Raw genomic sequence first — 16934 nt, forward strand, 5'->3', positions numbered from 1 at the left:
CGCTCCCCCTAGCGGGGAAGGCGCAAACACACAGGAGGCTTTTAGCAAAAAGTAGACTTTTATTACAGCAGCAACTGAGGCGAATCGAATGGCCCCCTAGGGCCACAACTGCAGCACCACCCATCTCTCCCGCCCTGTCCGCCCCAGCGGGATTGTAGAATTCAGCTCCCCCAGCGCCCGTGGGCCTCCTTTCCACACAGGCTGGGCAGGAGCCGGCAGATCAGCTACTAGCCCCCAACTAGAAGGCGGCTGCTGAGAGGGCCCAGGCCCACGTCTGTGCAAAACAAGTAAACAAAGTGCAGAGGGGAGGAAGAGAGGGGGAAGGGGAGGGTGATGCTCAGAACCAGGGAGCCCCAAAGCCCTCCTGAATAATAAAGGAGGGAAGGGGCTTCACAGGGTAATACTGACTGGGGGCAAGGGACAGGAAGGCCGCAGCAAGTCTAGGGACTGCCACAGCTCAGATGAGGGGCCTGGCCCGAGTGAGCTCTAAGAGGAAACGGTGACAGCGGCTGAATTGAGGGTGCTGTTCCTGGCAAAATTGAACTTGTTCAGGGTCTCCTCTAGCAGAGAAGTCAGCCGGCTCTGGTCAGCCTGGGGGAGAAGAACTCGGTGAGCCGGACTTAGAGAGCAGAACAGAGGCAGCTAGCGCCGCTGAAGGCAGAAACCTCACCTCACTAATGAAGCCCAGCTGTACCAGCTCAGCCGCCAACTCAGGGATGTTCTCATCTGACAGAGAAACAGGAGAGGGTGAGTACAGGGTAGGAGTGAGGGGCACAGAGAGAGCCCCCGTCGGGTTAGCCTTGCTGGGAAAGACCGATACAAGCAAAATCGTCAGATCCACCCTTACACTTTAGGGGCTACTATATCCATTTTATGAGTCAGTGTGTTATTGCCCTGTCACCTTCCCCACCCCTGAATGTGTCCCTCACAGATAAGGCTCACAGACTCTCCATCCTCTGAGGGAAAGGAGACACTCACTTGGCATCAGGTCACAGCTCAGGTGCCGGTTCAGTTTGTCCTCCAGCTTCAGTAGAAGCGTCAGCTGGAGAATAGGATAATGAGAAAATGAGGCTCCTCTACCCCACCCCCTGGCCACCCAGCCATGTGCAGCCCTGGCCCTGAGTCTTACATGGTGTTTGACTCCCTCCTCCACTGACTCAATGTTGCATTGCATCAGCACCACCTAAGTAGAGGGGACAGAGGGTTACTAGAGTAGGGACCAGTGAGTGACAAGGTTGCCAGGGTGGAGAAACAAATTCTTCCTCTAACAAAGCCTCATCTGAGATGTCCTCTCCCTTCCACCACGACCGCACCCACATCCAAATCCACATGGCCCCACCTTGCGCGTCTCCACCTCAGCTGGTTCAGGTGTTGGAGTCTTGACAGAGGGGGGCACCACAGGTGATGTCACCTCCTCCTGCTGTGGCTGCTGGGGCCGAGGCAGCCCAAAGGCTGTCAGGGGGTAGATCCCATTCCTAAAGGGAGGTCACACAGGTCACGTGGGCTCTGTGGATGCCTTAGGACACCCGCCCCCATTTCATCAAGGAAGCCTTCTCACTCTTCTCTCACCTGACATCTTCAAGGAATTTGTCCAATTCCAGAGCTGGGGACTGAGAGTACCTGGAGGAGAAAAAAAGTAGAAGGAAGGAAATAAGCAAGACAGCACAACCATTCCCAGAGAATGAAGAGCTGACAGAAACTGCAGGATGGCAGTGACCAATCTGTCCCTTTCAGACCCTCTCAGTTAGTTACTCACAAAGTCTGAACTGGTTCTCTTCCTGGTCCTGCAGGGATTTCAGCCAGTACAGCACTGGTATCCATGTTTTTGGTGATCTCCTCCAGTGCGTTCTCTGGGATCATGTCTGAGGGCATGATGGGATGGGAAGTTAGGGAGAGCTAGACAGATTAATGTCAGAGAAGGCACAAAGGTCCTGGAAGTAAAAGAGGAAGGACAGCGTGCAGTGATAGGTACAAGTTTCCAGACTGGAAGAAAATTCCTAGGAAGGCCAAGGGGACTCACGTTGGTGTCCCACAATGCAGTGGGCAGCAAGGAGTTTGAGTGAGGGCACTTCAAACAGTGCTGGGTGGAACAGAAGTTCTCTGGCTGTTGGTCTGCGAGCAGGCTCAGGCTGCAGGCACTTTTGAATGAACTCCTAGAAAAGGGAACAAGGAAGTGGAGCAGGCATTTGGCAAGCACCCTACTGTGTTCATCTTTATCACTCTCACTGGACTTAGCACAAGGCTTTCTACATACCAGGTGCTCAATACTGGTTGAGGGAACAAATTGCTAAATGTATCAGAAAGACTTTGAAAACCATAAGTATCAGATGAAAGGTATCATTCACTGTCTTTCTGGTTTTAATTATTTTTCTGCTCTCCAAGTTTTCTCTTTTCCTTACTATTCAAACTTGTGTTGTCTGTTTCCTTATTTTCTGCTTTATTAGTCCACTCATTGCCTGCCTCCCTTCTCCAACCCTCACCAAATTTACCTTCTCTCTTCCCAAACTTATCCATTGCGGTCACCATCTGACCACAACTTCCTTTATCCACTACAATCATTTAGTAAATGCACTGGATTTCCCCATGCTTCCTCTAAACACCCCCTTTTCCACCTCACATAGGTCCCATGACAATTAACCTGCTTTCCTCCTTTCGATCTTGAAGGCCAACAAAGTCATATCCTTGAACACCCCACCCTAACACTGAACTAGACACTTATTCCACACTGGCCTCAAGACTTCCCGCTCGTCTTCCTTCTTTTCTCTCCTGCTTCTTTTCACACTTATCTAATGAGTTACAAACTATCCCTGTTTGGACCCTTCTGTCCTGACTTTTCTCACTATAGTCTATCTACTGACGCTTAACCCTTACATCCTTTAAATCTTAGCTTATTTCAGGGAACTTTCCCTAACTAAAACTACAGTTGGCCCTTGAACAACATGACTTGGAACGGTCAGGTCCATTTACGATTTTTTTAAATAAACACTTGTACTGTTTTCAATCCACAGTTGGGAGTCCAGATGTGGAGAGCCAACTGTATGCATTGATTTATACCATTTTATATAGAGAACTTGATCATGTGCAGATTTGGGTACCTACAAGGGGATATGGAACCAACTGCCCATAGACACTAAGGGGACAACTCAAGTTTCTGGGGAGTCACAAGTTATACATGGGTTTTAGACTGCATGGGGGATCGGTAACCCTAACCCCTGCATTGTTCAAGGGTCAACTGTATATAAAAATAAAACCCCAAATGACTTGATTCGATTAACTCAAACTGATTGATTTAAAATACCAAAATGAATGAGAGTGTAAACCAATTACTTGAGGAAACCATCAAATTAGTTTACTTTCACATAGACATACCTGAATTAACACACCACCTTTAACCCCAATATTACCCATCTTAAACCCCCGTTGTGTGTGCACAAAACACATGGTAGGCATCACGTAGGGGAAAAGTTCACTGCTTTTGCCTGGCCTTTCTGCTTTATGTTCTTTTCCCCTTAGGAGACAGCATATTCCCAGTAGGTAGAAAGGAAGAAAAACTGAAGACATTTCAAAGTCTGTTAAGGAGGGGGTGATACTGAAGATTCTTACCCTCTGTAATGGGTCTTCTAGAAGCTGGATGGCACTGCTAATGGCTTCCTGTGGCACATACGAGGACTCCCCATTGCCCTGAATCTCTAGCACTGCCATCTGCAGTGAGGGGGAATAAAAAAGGAAAGTAGAGACCTAAGAACCTCAATGTTCCCACAATCACTCCCTCAAGACCAGTATCTTACTTGTCCTCCCTCCATTTCCCCCTTCCATCTTCTAAGGTGACCCCTTTCCACCACCACCACGACTCCCCCTTGTGGTTTCCTCACCTCCAGTGCACACATGCCAAAGGAGTAGATGTCCACTGCTGTTGTCACATTAGTGACTTCTAGGAAAAACAGAGAAGGCTTTGGTGAATCAGAGGATGGGTGGCAGAAATGCCTTTAAAAAACTTTTTGTATGCCAGCAGAGAAGGACTAGAAGTTTCAGTCATGTTACCTCTGTGCCTCAGGTTATAAGGTGGGGGATGGGGAGAGACAGAAATACTGGGATGTCTCACCTCCATACTCTGGTGCAAAGAAGTGTAGATTCTTCTGCTCTTCCCGACAAGTCTTCACATGATTGTTGATAGTGTCAGGAGCCACTGGGAGTAGGGGAGATACCCACAATCTGACCACCATCAACAAAGCAGTCTCATTCCAGAGAGGCCCCCAAAAGCCAAATCTCTCCTGAAGTTTCTAACCCTCAACAGGCGCAAACTTACCCCTTTCCCGTCACGAACTTCAGACTAAACATGAACATCAGACTAAACATGACCTCTACCCACCTTCCTTTCTCAGGTCTACCGCTTCTCATCTAAGATCCCTAATTCAATAGCGACAAAGGCTCCACACTATACTAACAGGTCCTTGGGGGCTGTGGGCTAGTCAAGGAGCAACATAGGCTAAGGAAAAACTTTTGCTTGTGACCTGTTCACCTTCCCCCAAACCCAGGTACATCTAATCCCTGATCACATGAAAATTTTTGGTCAAGTTCTTTCATCCACACTGCAAATAAAAGGCAGCCCATCCTAATCTGGGATAGACAACCTCAGAAACTTGGATAAAGAAGGATAAGAAGGATACAATCCAATAGCCTCCTCCTGCCCACCTCTGCTGACTCAAACTCAGAAATAGCTCAACACTGACCAATACATTTGAATCCACTTCACATTTAATCCACCAAAAATTTTAACTTCCTGCTCTATCGTCTTATCAACCTCCATATTGCCTGCCACAAGGAACCAGGACCAGGCCCCACTTGGACTCACTCGGATCATAAACAATGAGTACAAGTCACAGAGAGTCTGGGAGCACAATATGAATTAGGGAACCAGCCTGATGATGAGGGGGAATAAGAATCCAGGAGGTTAAGTAGCCAGCCCGGCAGAATCCACAAGAAACAAGCAGGTTATGGAAGGGCAAGCTGGTGGAGGGCTGGCAGGGTGGAAGCCAAGCAGGCATAATTAAGCAGGGGAGGTGGGGGAGGTAAGCTCCCATGACTGCATGCACCGGGCAGCAGCACAGGGGAGCAGAGGGAGCACAAACAGAGCCCCAAGTGGGGCAAGGGAGCTCTCACCATTAGCAAAAATCCTATGAAAGACTGTTGGGAACAGAGCAGCCCGTAAGCGGGAGGGAGGAAAACAGAGAAAAGTTGTGAGCGATGGAGCAGCCAAGCCCCCAGACAAATGGCCACACAAACACCACACAGACACGGCACCACAGATGTTGTTAGACACTGCACACAGATACACAGCAAATGAAAGCACTCACAGCAGCACAGCCTGGAACCTCCTTTGGTAGGGTCCGGCCCCAGAGGCCCAAGTTAGACCTTCCACCCACTTCAAGCCCTTTCCCAAGCTCCAATCAAGATTTTGTATTCACCCCTTTCCCTCCAAAAAGGTGCAAGATTAGACCCTACCCACTTTCCACTAATTGACTGGCCTCTCCCTATGAATCACCCTTCGAAAGGTCCTTTCTCTTATCACCAGCCCACACCTCAGAATTTTGCTCTGCTCTGCCCATTGCTTTCATCTTACCCCCATCGTTCCCAAATTCCCGAGGCTCCCCTGCCCAGAACCTCTCCCTCCCCTCACCAGAGCCAATCTTGATGAGTCCGTTGTGCTGGATGAAGATGGTGTCACAGGTCAGGTTCCCATGGATGATGGGGGGGTCACAGGAGTGCAGGTAGCTGTGGGGGCACTGGGCTGTTAGAGGGACCACTGGGAAACTGAGGGCGGGGGGACCCAAGAGTTAAGAGGAGGAAGGGCGTGGTGGTCTCTTGCGGGTCACACAAAGCTAATCCCCACTCTCTGCATCTCCATTATGCCTGCTGAGTTAAGTAGCTGAATAAGCACTAGGAGAAAGAGGTGGGAGGCGGTATAGTGGTTAGGGCATAGGGTGGACCCTTTAAAAGATCCATGGGTACCTAGTCTTACTAGTATATGACTCAAAGAAAGTGGGGAGAGGCAGCAAAGAACAGGAGAGTAGTGCCCTGAAATCTGTTTGGAGGAACTAAATCAGGAAAGGTGGGAAAGACACTAACCAGACCCCGCTTACCTCAGGGCAGAGAGGATCTGTGTGCACCAGCGCTTCCAAGCCTGGAACACAGTGATCACAGGGTCAGCAGTAATCCCCTCAACCCTCCACAGTTCCCTCCATCCCTTCCTAATCAGCTTTATAATTAACGTACTCTTTTGTAAACCCCCAGGCCAGCGTAAGACTTTGCTCTCCCCCCATACCTTTTCATTCATAGTCTTGTGGTTCTTTTTGGTCTTCTTCAGAAACTGCTTAAGACTCCCAGATGACATGTATTCTGTGATAAAAATGACCTGAAAAGACAAAGCACACAAACAAGGCCTTTATAGTAGAAATGACCCCCTACCCAGGGACGTATACAGCAGATACATATTACAATTGGAAGCTTGGTTTTTTGTTTTTGTTTTTAAGTTTCTCTTCTTTTCTTGTTAGTATCACTTCCTTAGATTTAATAGGACAATGAAAACTACTGAGCTATGCGAAGGAGGAAACAAAAGTTCACTCATTTCTGCCCAGTCAATGCCCTCCTCTGAAACCAGCTGATTCCAGTTGTGTTTCAAAACTACCTTGTTTTAATTTCTGAATGTAAAAGGAACAATAAATGTAACTAGTCTCTTCGCAGCAAGCTCAGGAAAATGTTCTTACCCTGGCCTTGTTCTCTTTAATGTCAGCCCAATACTTGTGAAACTTAACAATGTTGAGATGTTCCAACTGAATCAGATTATCAAACACAGCGCGGACCTTTTCCTGGGAGCAGGGGAGACATTGGGAGAACAGGGTTAGAAATCATTTTAATCCTGCAAAGCTCTTCCCCATCCCTCCCCAGAAATGCTGACCCTAACGTACTCTCCTCAGTCAGCTTCCTCTTTCTAACATGCTTTCTAATGCTTTCTAACACCAGCATTCTAACACCACGCAGGCTGCATCATTTCACCATTACCTACCTCCTGCAGCTTGTAGTTCTTGCGCTCAGAGAACTGTACCTCATTCCACACAACCTCTACGCCCTCTTCTGTATCCATGGCCAGATATGCACTGTCAATACCTGGTACATTCCGTTGATTCACCTGAGAAGAAATGCAAATGAAAGAGAATTAAAGTTACCTCATGAGCCCTCAACTTTAATACTCCATATGATCATCTTCTGCGCTGACCTGCTGAAGTTTGATCTGCCCCTTTGAGAATCTGCCCCTCTCCTTCTCAGCTCTTCGAATTCACTGTCCCAAAAGTGACACTACCATCACCTTACCTCTTCTCGCCTCTTCTGCCAGCGCCCACAGGGTGACTCTTCCAGGATCTCAGACTCATCTTCACTTTCTTCTTCTTCCTCTGGGGAAGCAGCTGAGGTCGTGGAAGTCACAGGAGGTGACACTGATGTCAGGCCAGGAGCTGAGGATGAGGATTCTACCTTTGGATCTGAGCCACTGCTGAGTACTGTCTGGGACTCCCCCTCCGACATGCTGGAATGAACACTCAGGCCTGCATTGATGGGGGTAAGGATGAAGGGAACAGGCAGTGAGGGTCAAGACAGATCTATAAAGATTTAATCCTAAAAATCTCACCTGGAGTTAAGAAGAAAATAGAACATATACCTCCTTTGTTCCCTTTAAATCCAAAATCAGAGTTAGTCCTGTCTGAACACTGAAACATTTAACTACTCTCCTATTGTAAAGAAGGGAAGTTATTTAGTTGAAGACGACCCACCAAGGAGATCCAAACACGAGATTTATGGCACTATAACCCACCCTTAGTAACACCCAAAGGAACAGCAAAATGAGGGGCCCCATTCCTTCTCAGCAAATACTCAGCCAAATGGCCTTCCCTTTGAATCCTCACTTATCCCTATTTGCTCAAGAACTTGGCTACAAGGGCACTGTTCAGAACAGATGGCTCCAGACCCATTCTTCCAGTCCAAAGACTGGCCCTGTAGCAATCTCAACCAATTTATTGCCCTGAAATCCTCAGTTGATTTATTCCACTAGAACTAAACTTGGCATTCACTACCCATCCCTCCTACACACAGAAAGAGGCTGCCAGTCCATGATGAGGCCACCCTTGGGCCAGGTGACAGGCAGTGGTTAGTGACTTCATCCCTGATGACCTCACCTTCCTTGTGATGTGAGTGTGATAAATGGGTATTGCTTAATGACAATTTTTTTTTATTTACTCATTCAACAAATATTTATTAAGCACTTGTTGTGGGCCAAACACTGTGCTAAGTGCTTGAGATACCACAGTGAACAAAGTAAAAAAAGATGCTCATACTCATGGAGCCACAAACTGAAGGCAGATCTAAGACTTGAAACTTCCAGTTTTCATTTCATTCACATGACTCAAAGGTACCATCCCCTGGGGCACTGGATCTTACATACTCCTGTCAAGTACAAATAACTCAAGATGCAGCCTTTATAGGAAAAAGTACTATATAACATAACATTTTTTTCAGAGACATGGCTACTTGAAGAAAAAGAATTCTCAAAAGCTAAATGTCACTAACTTGTTCCAATAGTCACTGGACAACCATCAAATGTTATTCCACATCTCTAAAAACAAAGGCTGTGAAGGAGTTGGAACCTGTGTGTGCTGGACTCAAGAGAGTGCTCTCCAGTATGAAAATGATATCCTAGAGTGTCAAGTCAGTTCAGAATACAGAAGCCTCTGATCAACACTAATCTGTTGAAAAACTCTCGTTTCTTTTTAGAACTTTCAGATGCCTCCTTCTGTACATCTTTGCCCACAACCTATACTTTTCAACTCAAATCAGGAGATTTTTTTTATTAGATGACATTCTAGTATATACCAGAGGGCAACAAAACACTACGGGTAAAATCTGGCAAGATATTCTTTCCCTGTGTTATCTTCTAGGTTCTTGACTATCCTAGATTTTATTCAACCAGACAGGAAAGCTACAATCTGCACGTCTTAGTAATCTACCAGAAAAGGAGTTAGAAATCATTTTCTTTCTTCTTCACCTAAAAGAAAAGTAGCTAAGAAAATAGTAACAACATTCATATGGGTTACTTTCTAGAGCAGCTATATTTACAGAACGCATCCTGAATCCAAACAGCTAAGTAAAATTTCCAGCTAGACTACAACAGAAAGTACTAGCAGAATTCTAATACAGAAAGCCTGTAGCCAATGGGCTCTAAGGAAACTTCTGGACCCAGGCACAGACAATCCACAGTAGGTCACAAGAGAAGCCAAACTTTCATCAGTCATAGAGATGCCCTTGGAATGTGCTTGCCCTCTCCCTCCCCAATCTTCCCCCAGTCGGCAAAATGAAGGCAATGCCCAAGATCCCCTAGCACTTCCCCTACTGAAGAAACCTTGCAACACTGGGAGTTTTGTCCAGGGTCGTTCAGAGGTTTAAATGAGATCACAAATGGAAAAGGCCATTTACGTCCCTAAATGGAATCTCCTGGCTGCCTCCAGCCACCCCGCGATGCACGGTGTGTTCAGATCCACCTGTAAAGTTCGTCTCTGAGACTTTCCATTTTTTGGACTGTAGCCGCTCTGCATTTCAACTCCTCGGCAACAGCTCGCAGGCCACAGGCCTCTCGGCTGCGCTCGCCGGGAGCGAACCAAAGAGGGCCTCTGAGACCTACGGGGTTGTGCGGTCACATGCTCAGCATGCTCAGGGGAGGAATTTCACACTCCAACAGGTCGCCCTGCCCGGTGTGCGCACAGGAGCGCGGGCCCGTCAGGCCGGCTGGGGGAGCAAGCGCCGGCCACCTCATCACAGGCGGGCCCCGCGGCGCCGCCAGGGGCGCAGGCCACGCCCCCGCGCAGTCCGCGCGCCGACCCCGCGAGCAGGCGCGGCCCCGACGCTCCGCTTCCGCAGACCGCTGGGCCCGCGGCCGCCGCCCCCGCCGCCGGCCCCGCCTCTCGCCAGCCGGAGTTCGACACGAACGCCAGGGCCTCGCACCCCGCGTTGGCAGAATTCCGGCTGCCGTCGCCGCCACTCGGAGGAGGTCGCGGAGGGTCGGGCAAGAACTGTGGGGCCGAGATGGCCCCTCGGCTCCGGCGGGCAGGGCCTGGGCCGCCGAGTGAGCGGGGCCGCCTCCAGACACCCGCCTGCCAGGGTCTCACCGTCCCGGGCCGCGGAGGCCTATTCTTCCGTTCTCTTGCCAGACCCCCTCCCTCCCCCTCATTCCCCTCGGTGCTCACCTCCCGACTCGGCTTCCCGCAGCCTGTGCTTCAGCTCCAGCTCGGGTTCCGGGGCCGCAGAGAAGACAGACTCCCTCACAGCTGCGCTCCACAGCGCAACCGAACTGTGGGCCCGCCCTCGCGGCGTCCCAACCAACGGATGGGCGGTGCCGCACTGCCGTTGGGTTGCAATTGGACAAAGCAGCCGGGGTGGGCGGTGCCCCAGGGGTAGACGGTCGCTCTCAGGGATAGTCTTCAACTGGGTGTCCTCTTCAGCCTGTCCGGCCGAGACCTCTCTGGGGCTTTGAAATTTCTGGTCTCAACTGGGGCTCAACTCTCTGTCCACCCTTCCGTACACTCCAGATGCCCCCAATGGTTCTGCTGGGCTAAAGGAAGGCCTTCTCCCTCTTCTTGAAGGCGCCATGACAGTTCTAGTCCGACTAATAGACAAAAGGAGCGAAAGACGTAGCCGCAATCCAAGAGCACCCACCCACTTTGATTAGTTGGGGGCGAGACTGCGTAGGACACCAATTCAGAAAGCTTAAAAAAAAAAATCACCGAATACATTAACTCTGAAAATTAATAGTTGACGCTTCGTGATTGCATAGCACTGATATTTGCTAAAACTTTGCAAGAGGTTTTCACAGATGTTACCTCTTTGATCCTCATAACAAATTGAAATTATCATTCAATGATAGTTGACAAATGCAGAAAACTAAATCAGAGGCATTAAGCTATTCACCGAAACCCAACTATAGAATCCAAAACAGTAAGATTCATTAAATAAGACTTGAAAAGATGTTTGGAAAGAATTTAGATTGCAAAGAAGAGGAAAGAAAAGATGATTCCAGGTGAGCCTGTTGATCTGGGGAAATTAAACACCGGAGCCTGAAGTATAGAAGTTCACTCTGCCATTAGACAGGTATTATGGAGAGAGGAGGATAAACCCATCATCACCACTTGGGAATGTCATTATCAAATTTCACTGTACTTAAAGGGAATCTCTAATCCTATTTAACTGATAGAAAGAAGGATATCTGGCAAAAACCATAGTTATGTCTTCACCTCCAAATATTTTAAAAAACAATCTTTCATCCTTCCTTGATTCTTTTGAAAGAGAAGCCTCAAACACTTAGAAATCCAATGAAAGTTATGGACCTTGCTTTGGATTTTTAACTAATGCATTTGCCCACCAAAGTTAGCATATAATTTCAGGGAGTTGAGGTTAAAAATCTTTGTATTAATCTCAAAGAAAGGATGTTCCTCCTCTCCAGATTAACCTCCTCCCTGTGCACTCCAAAGCAATTGGAACACTTTTTCCATGGCAGCACATATAGCACTACTTTAATTTTTTAACCATCGTAGAGTATTCCATTGTCCAAATATGCCAGTGTTTAATAACTAACAATGAACATTGGGGTTATTTTCAACACCTTATTATAAATAAAACTGTAATGAACATCCTGCTACACACATCTTTGCCTAATTGTGAAAATGATTTTTATGTATTCTGAAAAGTGGAATTGCTTGTTAAATCAAAGGCTAAGAATATTTTAATTTGAATAGATACTGCCAACTTGCTCTTCAAAAAGGTATCAAACAACAATATCACCAAAAATGTGTTAGGGTTCCTGCTCCCTAACATCCTTACCAATATTGAGTATTATCAATCTTTTCAACTTTGTTGATCCATTAAGAAAAAAACCCAAATCCTGCTGTTTTAATTTGTATATTTTTAATTAGGAGTGAGGTTAAACATCTTTTTAAAGACTTTTTTTTTAGAGCAGTGTTATGTTTACAACAAAATTGAGAGGAAGGGACAGAACACTTAAGGTTTCTCCATGTCTTTTCATGGCTTAATAGATCATTTCTTTTAGTGTTGAATAATATTCCATTGTTTGGATGTACCACAGTTTATCCATTCACCTACTGAAGGACATCTTGGTTGCTTCCATGTTTTGGCAATTATGAATAAAGCTCCTATAAACATCTATGTGCAGGTTTTTGTGTGGACATAAGTTTTCAACTCCAAAGTGTGCAATTTCTGGATCGTATGTTAAGAGTATGTTTAGTTTTATAAGAAACCACCTTCTATCTTCTAAGGTGGCTGAGCCTTCTGCATTCCCACCAGCAATGTACGAGAGTGCTTGTTGCTCTGCATCCTTGCCAGCATTTGGTGGTGTTAGTGTTCTGGATTTTGGCCATTCTAATCAATGCGTAATGGTATCTCATTGCTTTAATTTTCATTTCCCTGATGACATACAAGATGGACCATGTTTTCATGTTTATTTCCCATCTGTATATCTTCTTTGAAGAGGTGTTTGTTAAGTTTTTTGGACTTTTTTAAAATCAGGTTGTTTTCTTATTGTTGAGTTTTAAGAGTTCTTTGTATATTATAGATAACAGTCCATTATCATATGTGTCTTTTGCAAATATTTTCTCCCATTGTTTTTGACTTGTCTTCTAATTCTCTTGATACTGTCTTTATCAGAACAAAAGTTTTTAATTTTACTGAAGTCCAGTTTATCAATTATTTCTTTCATGGGTCATGTCTTTGGCGTTGTATCTAAAAAAAGCACCACCATACCCAAGGTCATCTAGGTTTTCTACTATGTTATCTTCTAGGAGTTTCATAGTTTTGTACTTTATATTTAGGTCTATGATCCACTTTAAGTTAATTTTTGTGAAGGGTGTAAGGTCTGTGCTTAGATTCATTTTTTCACATGTGGATGTCCAGTTGTTCTTGCAGCATTGTTTTCATATATTTATCGCCCAGTTGCATTTCCCCTTCATTTTCGTGCCTATTCAAGTTCTTTGTGTATTTTTTTACTGGGTTTATCATCTTTTTTTTATTTGCTTGTAAGAGCTTTTTGTATATTCGGAAAACCCCATTGTTTTCCCAATCTCCTACAACGCGAATGTCATCATATCTCTATCTCTACTAAAGTTTTACTCTCAGTTTATTATAAACTTCTACTCCAAAAGCCCTTTTCTCATTCCTCATTCTCCATGACCTCTTTAGCATTTGGGACCATTGAACAGCATATTCTTAAAACTCCTCTTACTTTTCATAATACTGACTTATTTCATTTCTCTCTCAGTTCTTATCCTAATATTTTCTCCTCTATCTTTATTTTCTGTTCTTTCCTCCTAATTATTAGTGTGCCTGTTATTGTGCCCAAAGTTGTATTCTTTGTTCTTTCTACACCATTCTTTAGAAAATATATCCATTGATGAGCTTCCAATATATCATTTGAATGACATTTATGTTTATCTCTAGCACTTCTTGCTCAAGCTGCAAGATAATATTGGATGCTCCACTGTCACTTCAAACTTAATTTGCCTAAAGATTTCCATTGCAGGTCAGTAATCCACCTCAAGAACCAATTTATTGGGAATAGAAGCCAGATGGGTGACAGAGTGGAAAGGAAACTTCTTATATACCAATTTTGCCTTGTCAACATTTGCCATATGTAAATATATTTTATTCAGAAAGGAAACAATATTTAACAAATCATTAAATGATGGTAAAGAAAAGCAATGCCTTAAGACTAACCATCTCTATTTGTCTAATTCTCACATTCCCAAGAGACCTACTGACCTCATCTCCCAAGTGGACTATAGCTAGTTTTGTGACATGCTGGTTGTGCAAATCTATAACTTTTCTAAAAATCATTGAATTCACAGTGATTGAATTTTATGGTGTGAAAATTATACCTAAATAAAACTGTCTAGAATCTTTCAAGATCTTGGTTTCCATAGATCAAGGCAATTGGAAAATCTGTTTGGTGTCTGCTCTAAGCTTTTCTTCTTCATTGTGAGACTCACTAATCCTGCCTCCAATCTGATCATTCCTCTAGGAATCCTTTCTTCCAAAAGAGCTGCATTTCAACATTAAGGCATAATCAAAGGAACAAAAATGTTCCTTTGCCTCAGGCTTGATATTTACATTTCTGTAGACCCTCAAACTAACAGAAGCCTAGATTTCTTGATAATTGTGAATGATCTGAGGTGCTTAAAACATACACGTTCCCAGGACCATCCCTGGATCAACCAAATCTGAACCTGGGGAACAGGGAGGTCTTGGGTATCTGTATGTCTAACAATCTTTCCAGGTGATTCTGATGCAGGTAATCTAGCCTGTCATTAGCGTGAAGTGTGGTAACCATCCCCCTAGCTTATGCCTTATCTCTGGGAATGATTCCTTGGGAACATTGCTTCATAATTTAAGTCTCTGAGCTTCATTATTTAAGTTATGAAATGGCTACATTATTTAACTCTATACCTCTGTCATAAGAAGTTGGGTCAACTTCTAAGATAAACATAATAGATAAATGGGGGCACTGGGGAATAAATAAACAAACAGCCTATCTAAATTAAGACTTCACCTGAGATTATTTGATTTTCACAATTGTATTCAATTATGTTCAAATCAAATTTATTATTTATTTTGCTCTGTATTTTACCAGCATAAAGGTAATACCTGTCTTATCTGATAGGGATGTTGTGAGTTTAAAATAATTATCAGGTCATTCTACAGCTTTTCCTGGGCTAAAAACCCCTAATATAAACCTTTTCTGTTTGTTTTCACATACTTAATTTACCTTTGTTGTACGAATAAAGACAACTTTCCTGAATCCAAAGTTATTTCCTGTAAAAACAGTTCAGACTGTAAGGAAAGGCTTAGAAGATCCCTTTTAGCACTAGTAATCTAAGACTCCATTATTCTACAGCCCACAGCTGTACTACCAGGCCTGTATCAGAGAGCAGAACTCAATTTAATTAAACAAATACTTATTTATGTGCCAGGCACCAGGTTAGGCAGTAGGGTCACAAACGAATAAGACAAAGTTCCTGTCATCAAAGAGTTCATAGGTATTTGGGGCAATCTCTGGGTAAACAAAAAAATTACAATACTTAACAAGTGCAACAGAAATATATATTCAGTTCCATAGGCTGAATAGAGAAGGCCATGATTAACTTCATAGATGAAAGATACCTAGAAGATGTGGTAGGCTGAATGATGGACCCCAAAGATATGCACATCTTAATCTCTGGAATTTGTGAATGTTACCTCATATGGCAAAAGGAACTTTGCAGATGTGATTAAAGATTTTGAATCCAATATATGGTGATGGAAAGAGAACTTTGGGTGGTGAATACACAATGTGATATATAGATGATGTACTATAGAACTGTACACCTGAAATCTATTTACTAACAGTTGTCACCCATATTTAATTGAAAAACTTTAATTAAAAAAAAATTTTTTTTTGAGAATGGGAGATTATCCTGGATTATCAGGATAGGCCCTAAGTGTAATCAAAGTGCCCATAAATAAGAGGGGTAGAAGGAGATTTAACTACAAAAGGGAAGAAATGTAACCACGGAAGCAAGAGGTTGGAGTGATGCCAAGGAATGCAGGCAACCTCCAGAAGCTAGAAAAGGCAAGAAAATGGATTCTTCCCTAGAGCCCCCAGAAGGAACCGGGACTGCTGACACCTTCACTTTATATCAGTGAAACTGATTTCATCTGGCCTCCAGAACTGTAAGAGAATAAATCTGTGGCGTTTTAAGCCACCAAACTTGTGGTAATTTGTTACAGCAGCTATAGGAAACTAATTCATAGGGTCTCACAGGCAACAAGGCTGGTGCCTGTTTTACCTGGGTTTCAAAGGATGAATAGGAATTCAACTAGCAGTGAAGGGCTGGAAGAATAGTTCAGAGAAGACTGAACTCTCCTTTTCTCTGACTCTCCAGTCTCAGAAGATAGGAAATTGGACCATAAATCCTATGATTTTCCACTCCAAGTTTTGTGACATATGCCTCACTTTTTAACAGGGAGAGTTGAAGATTTCCAACATAGGTGTTATTTTTCTTCCCTTTACCTCACATCTGGTTTTTCAGTTTGAAATTTAATCTTTGTTTTTACAAGGTTTCTTACATCTGGGAGAGAAGAGACTCTCCAGGGAGAACATTCTTGAGAGAGTAAATGAGAAAACGAGAGAGAGAATCTGATAAGGACACTTTTTATTTTTGGAGCAAGCTTGGGCAGAGAGTGACAAAGCCCTCTCCGAATACAAGTAAAAAAACTCCTTGCCTGATTTGTTTGGGACTAAGAGAAACAAAATAGTGAAAATAAAAAGTTAGTGAGAGCTCTAAACTGGGTATAACTGAAGAGAATAAATCAATTCACCCAGAACACAGCACAGAGACACGAGGATATATTTATTCTATACTATATATATTTATATATAGTATATAGTTAAGAGAGAGGGAGGATAGATCAAGAACCCCAACATATATAATGAGACTTCTAGAAGAAAATAAAGAGAATGATGGTAAAACAGTGTTTGAAAATATAAGTGATAGGAATTTTGAAGTACTGATGAAAGACATCAGTCCTCAAATTTTAAAAATAATCTTTTAGTACTAATAAAATAAACACAGGCAAATCATAGAGATAATTGCACAACTTCAAAGATAAAGAGAAATAAAAGATACCAGAAATGGGAGAGAGAAAAAAAAACAGATTACCTATGAAGCAACAGTCAGACTGATAAACGACTTCCCCGTAAACTTAGAATTCAAGTTTGAGGGCAAAATACATTTTGATATAGCAGAAACAATTAAGAGATTTAAGAAAACACCCACACAATCTCACTGAAA

General features: G+C 44.0%; 1 protein-coding gene across 2 annotated transcripts; it reads right to left on the reverse strand.

Annotated features, from left to right (window-relative positions):
- Positions 1 to 39: 39 nt before the first annotated feature.
- Positions 40 to 10431, reverse strand: NRBP1 (nuclear receptor binding protein 1). 2 transcript variants are annotated; one of them, XM_033124660.1, is made up of 19 exons: positions 10287 to 10431; positions 7369 to 7598; positions 7064 to 7186; positions 6765 to 6866; positions 6323 to 6412; positions 6141 to 6181; positions 5678 to 5772; positions 5161 to 5184; positions 4103 to 4186; positions 3873 to 3931; positions 3604 to 3702; positions 2021 to 2153; positions 1757 to 1862; positions 1570 to 1620; positions 1340 to 1475; positions 1130 to 1183; positions 979 to 1042; positions 671 to 726; positions 40 to 591 (listed from the first exon to the last, which is right to left on the reverse strand). In XM_033124660.1, exons 2-19 carry the CDS (start codon positions 7576 to 7578, stop codon positions 487 to 489), a joined length of 1632 nt encoding a protein of 543 aa, XP_032980551.1. In that variant the 5' UTR covers positions 7579 to 7598; positions 10287 to 10431; the 3' UTR covers positions 40 to 486. The 2 variants fall into 2 exon arrangements, with proteins under 2 accessions (XP_032980551.1, XP_032980552.1); XM_033124661.1 differs by lacking the exon at positions 5161 to 5184.
- Positions 10432 to 16934: the final 6503 nt, after the last annotated feature.

Source organism: Rhinolophus ferrumequinum, chromosome 13 (assembly GCF_004115265.2).
Source record: "Rhinolophus ferrumequinum isolate MPI-CBG mRhiFer1 chromosome 13, mRhiFer1_v1.p, whole genome shotgun sequence".
NCBI lineage: Eukaryota > Metazoa > Chordata > Mammalia > Chiroptera > Rhinolophidae > Rhinolophus > Rhinolophus ferrumequinum.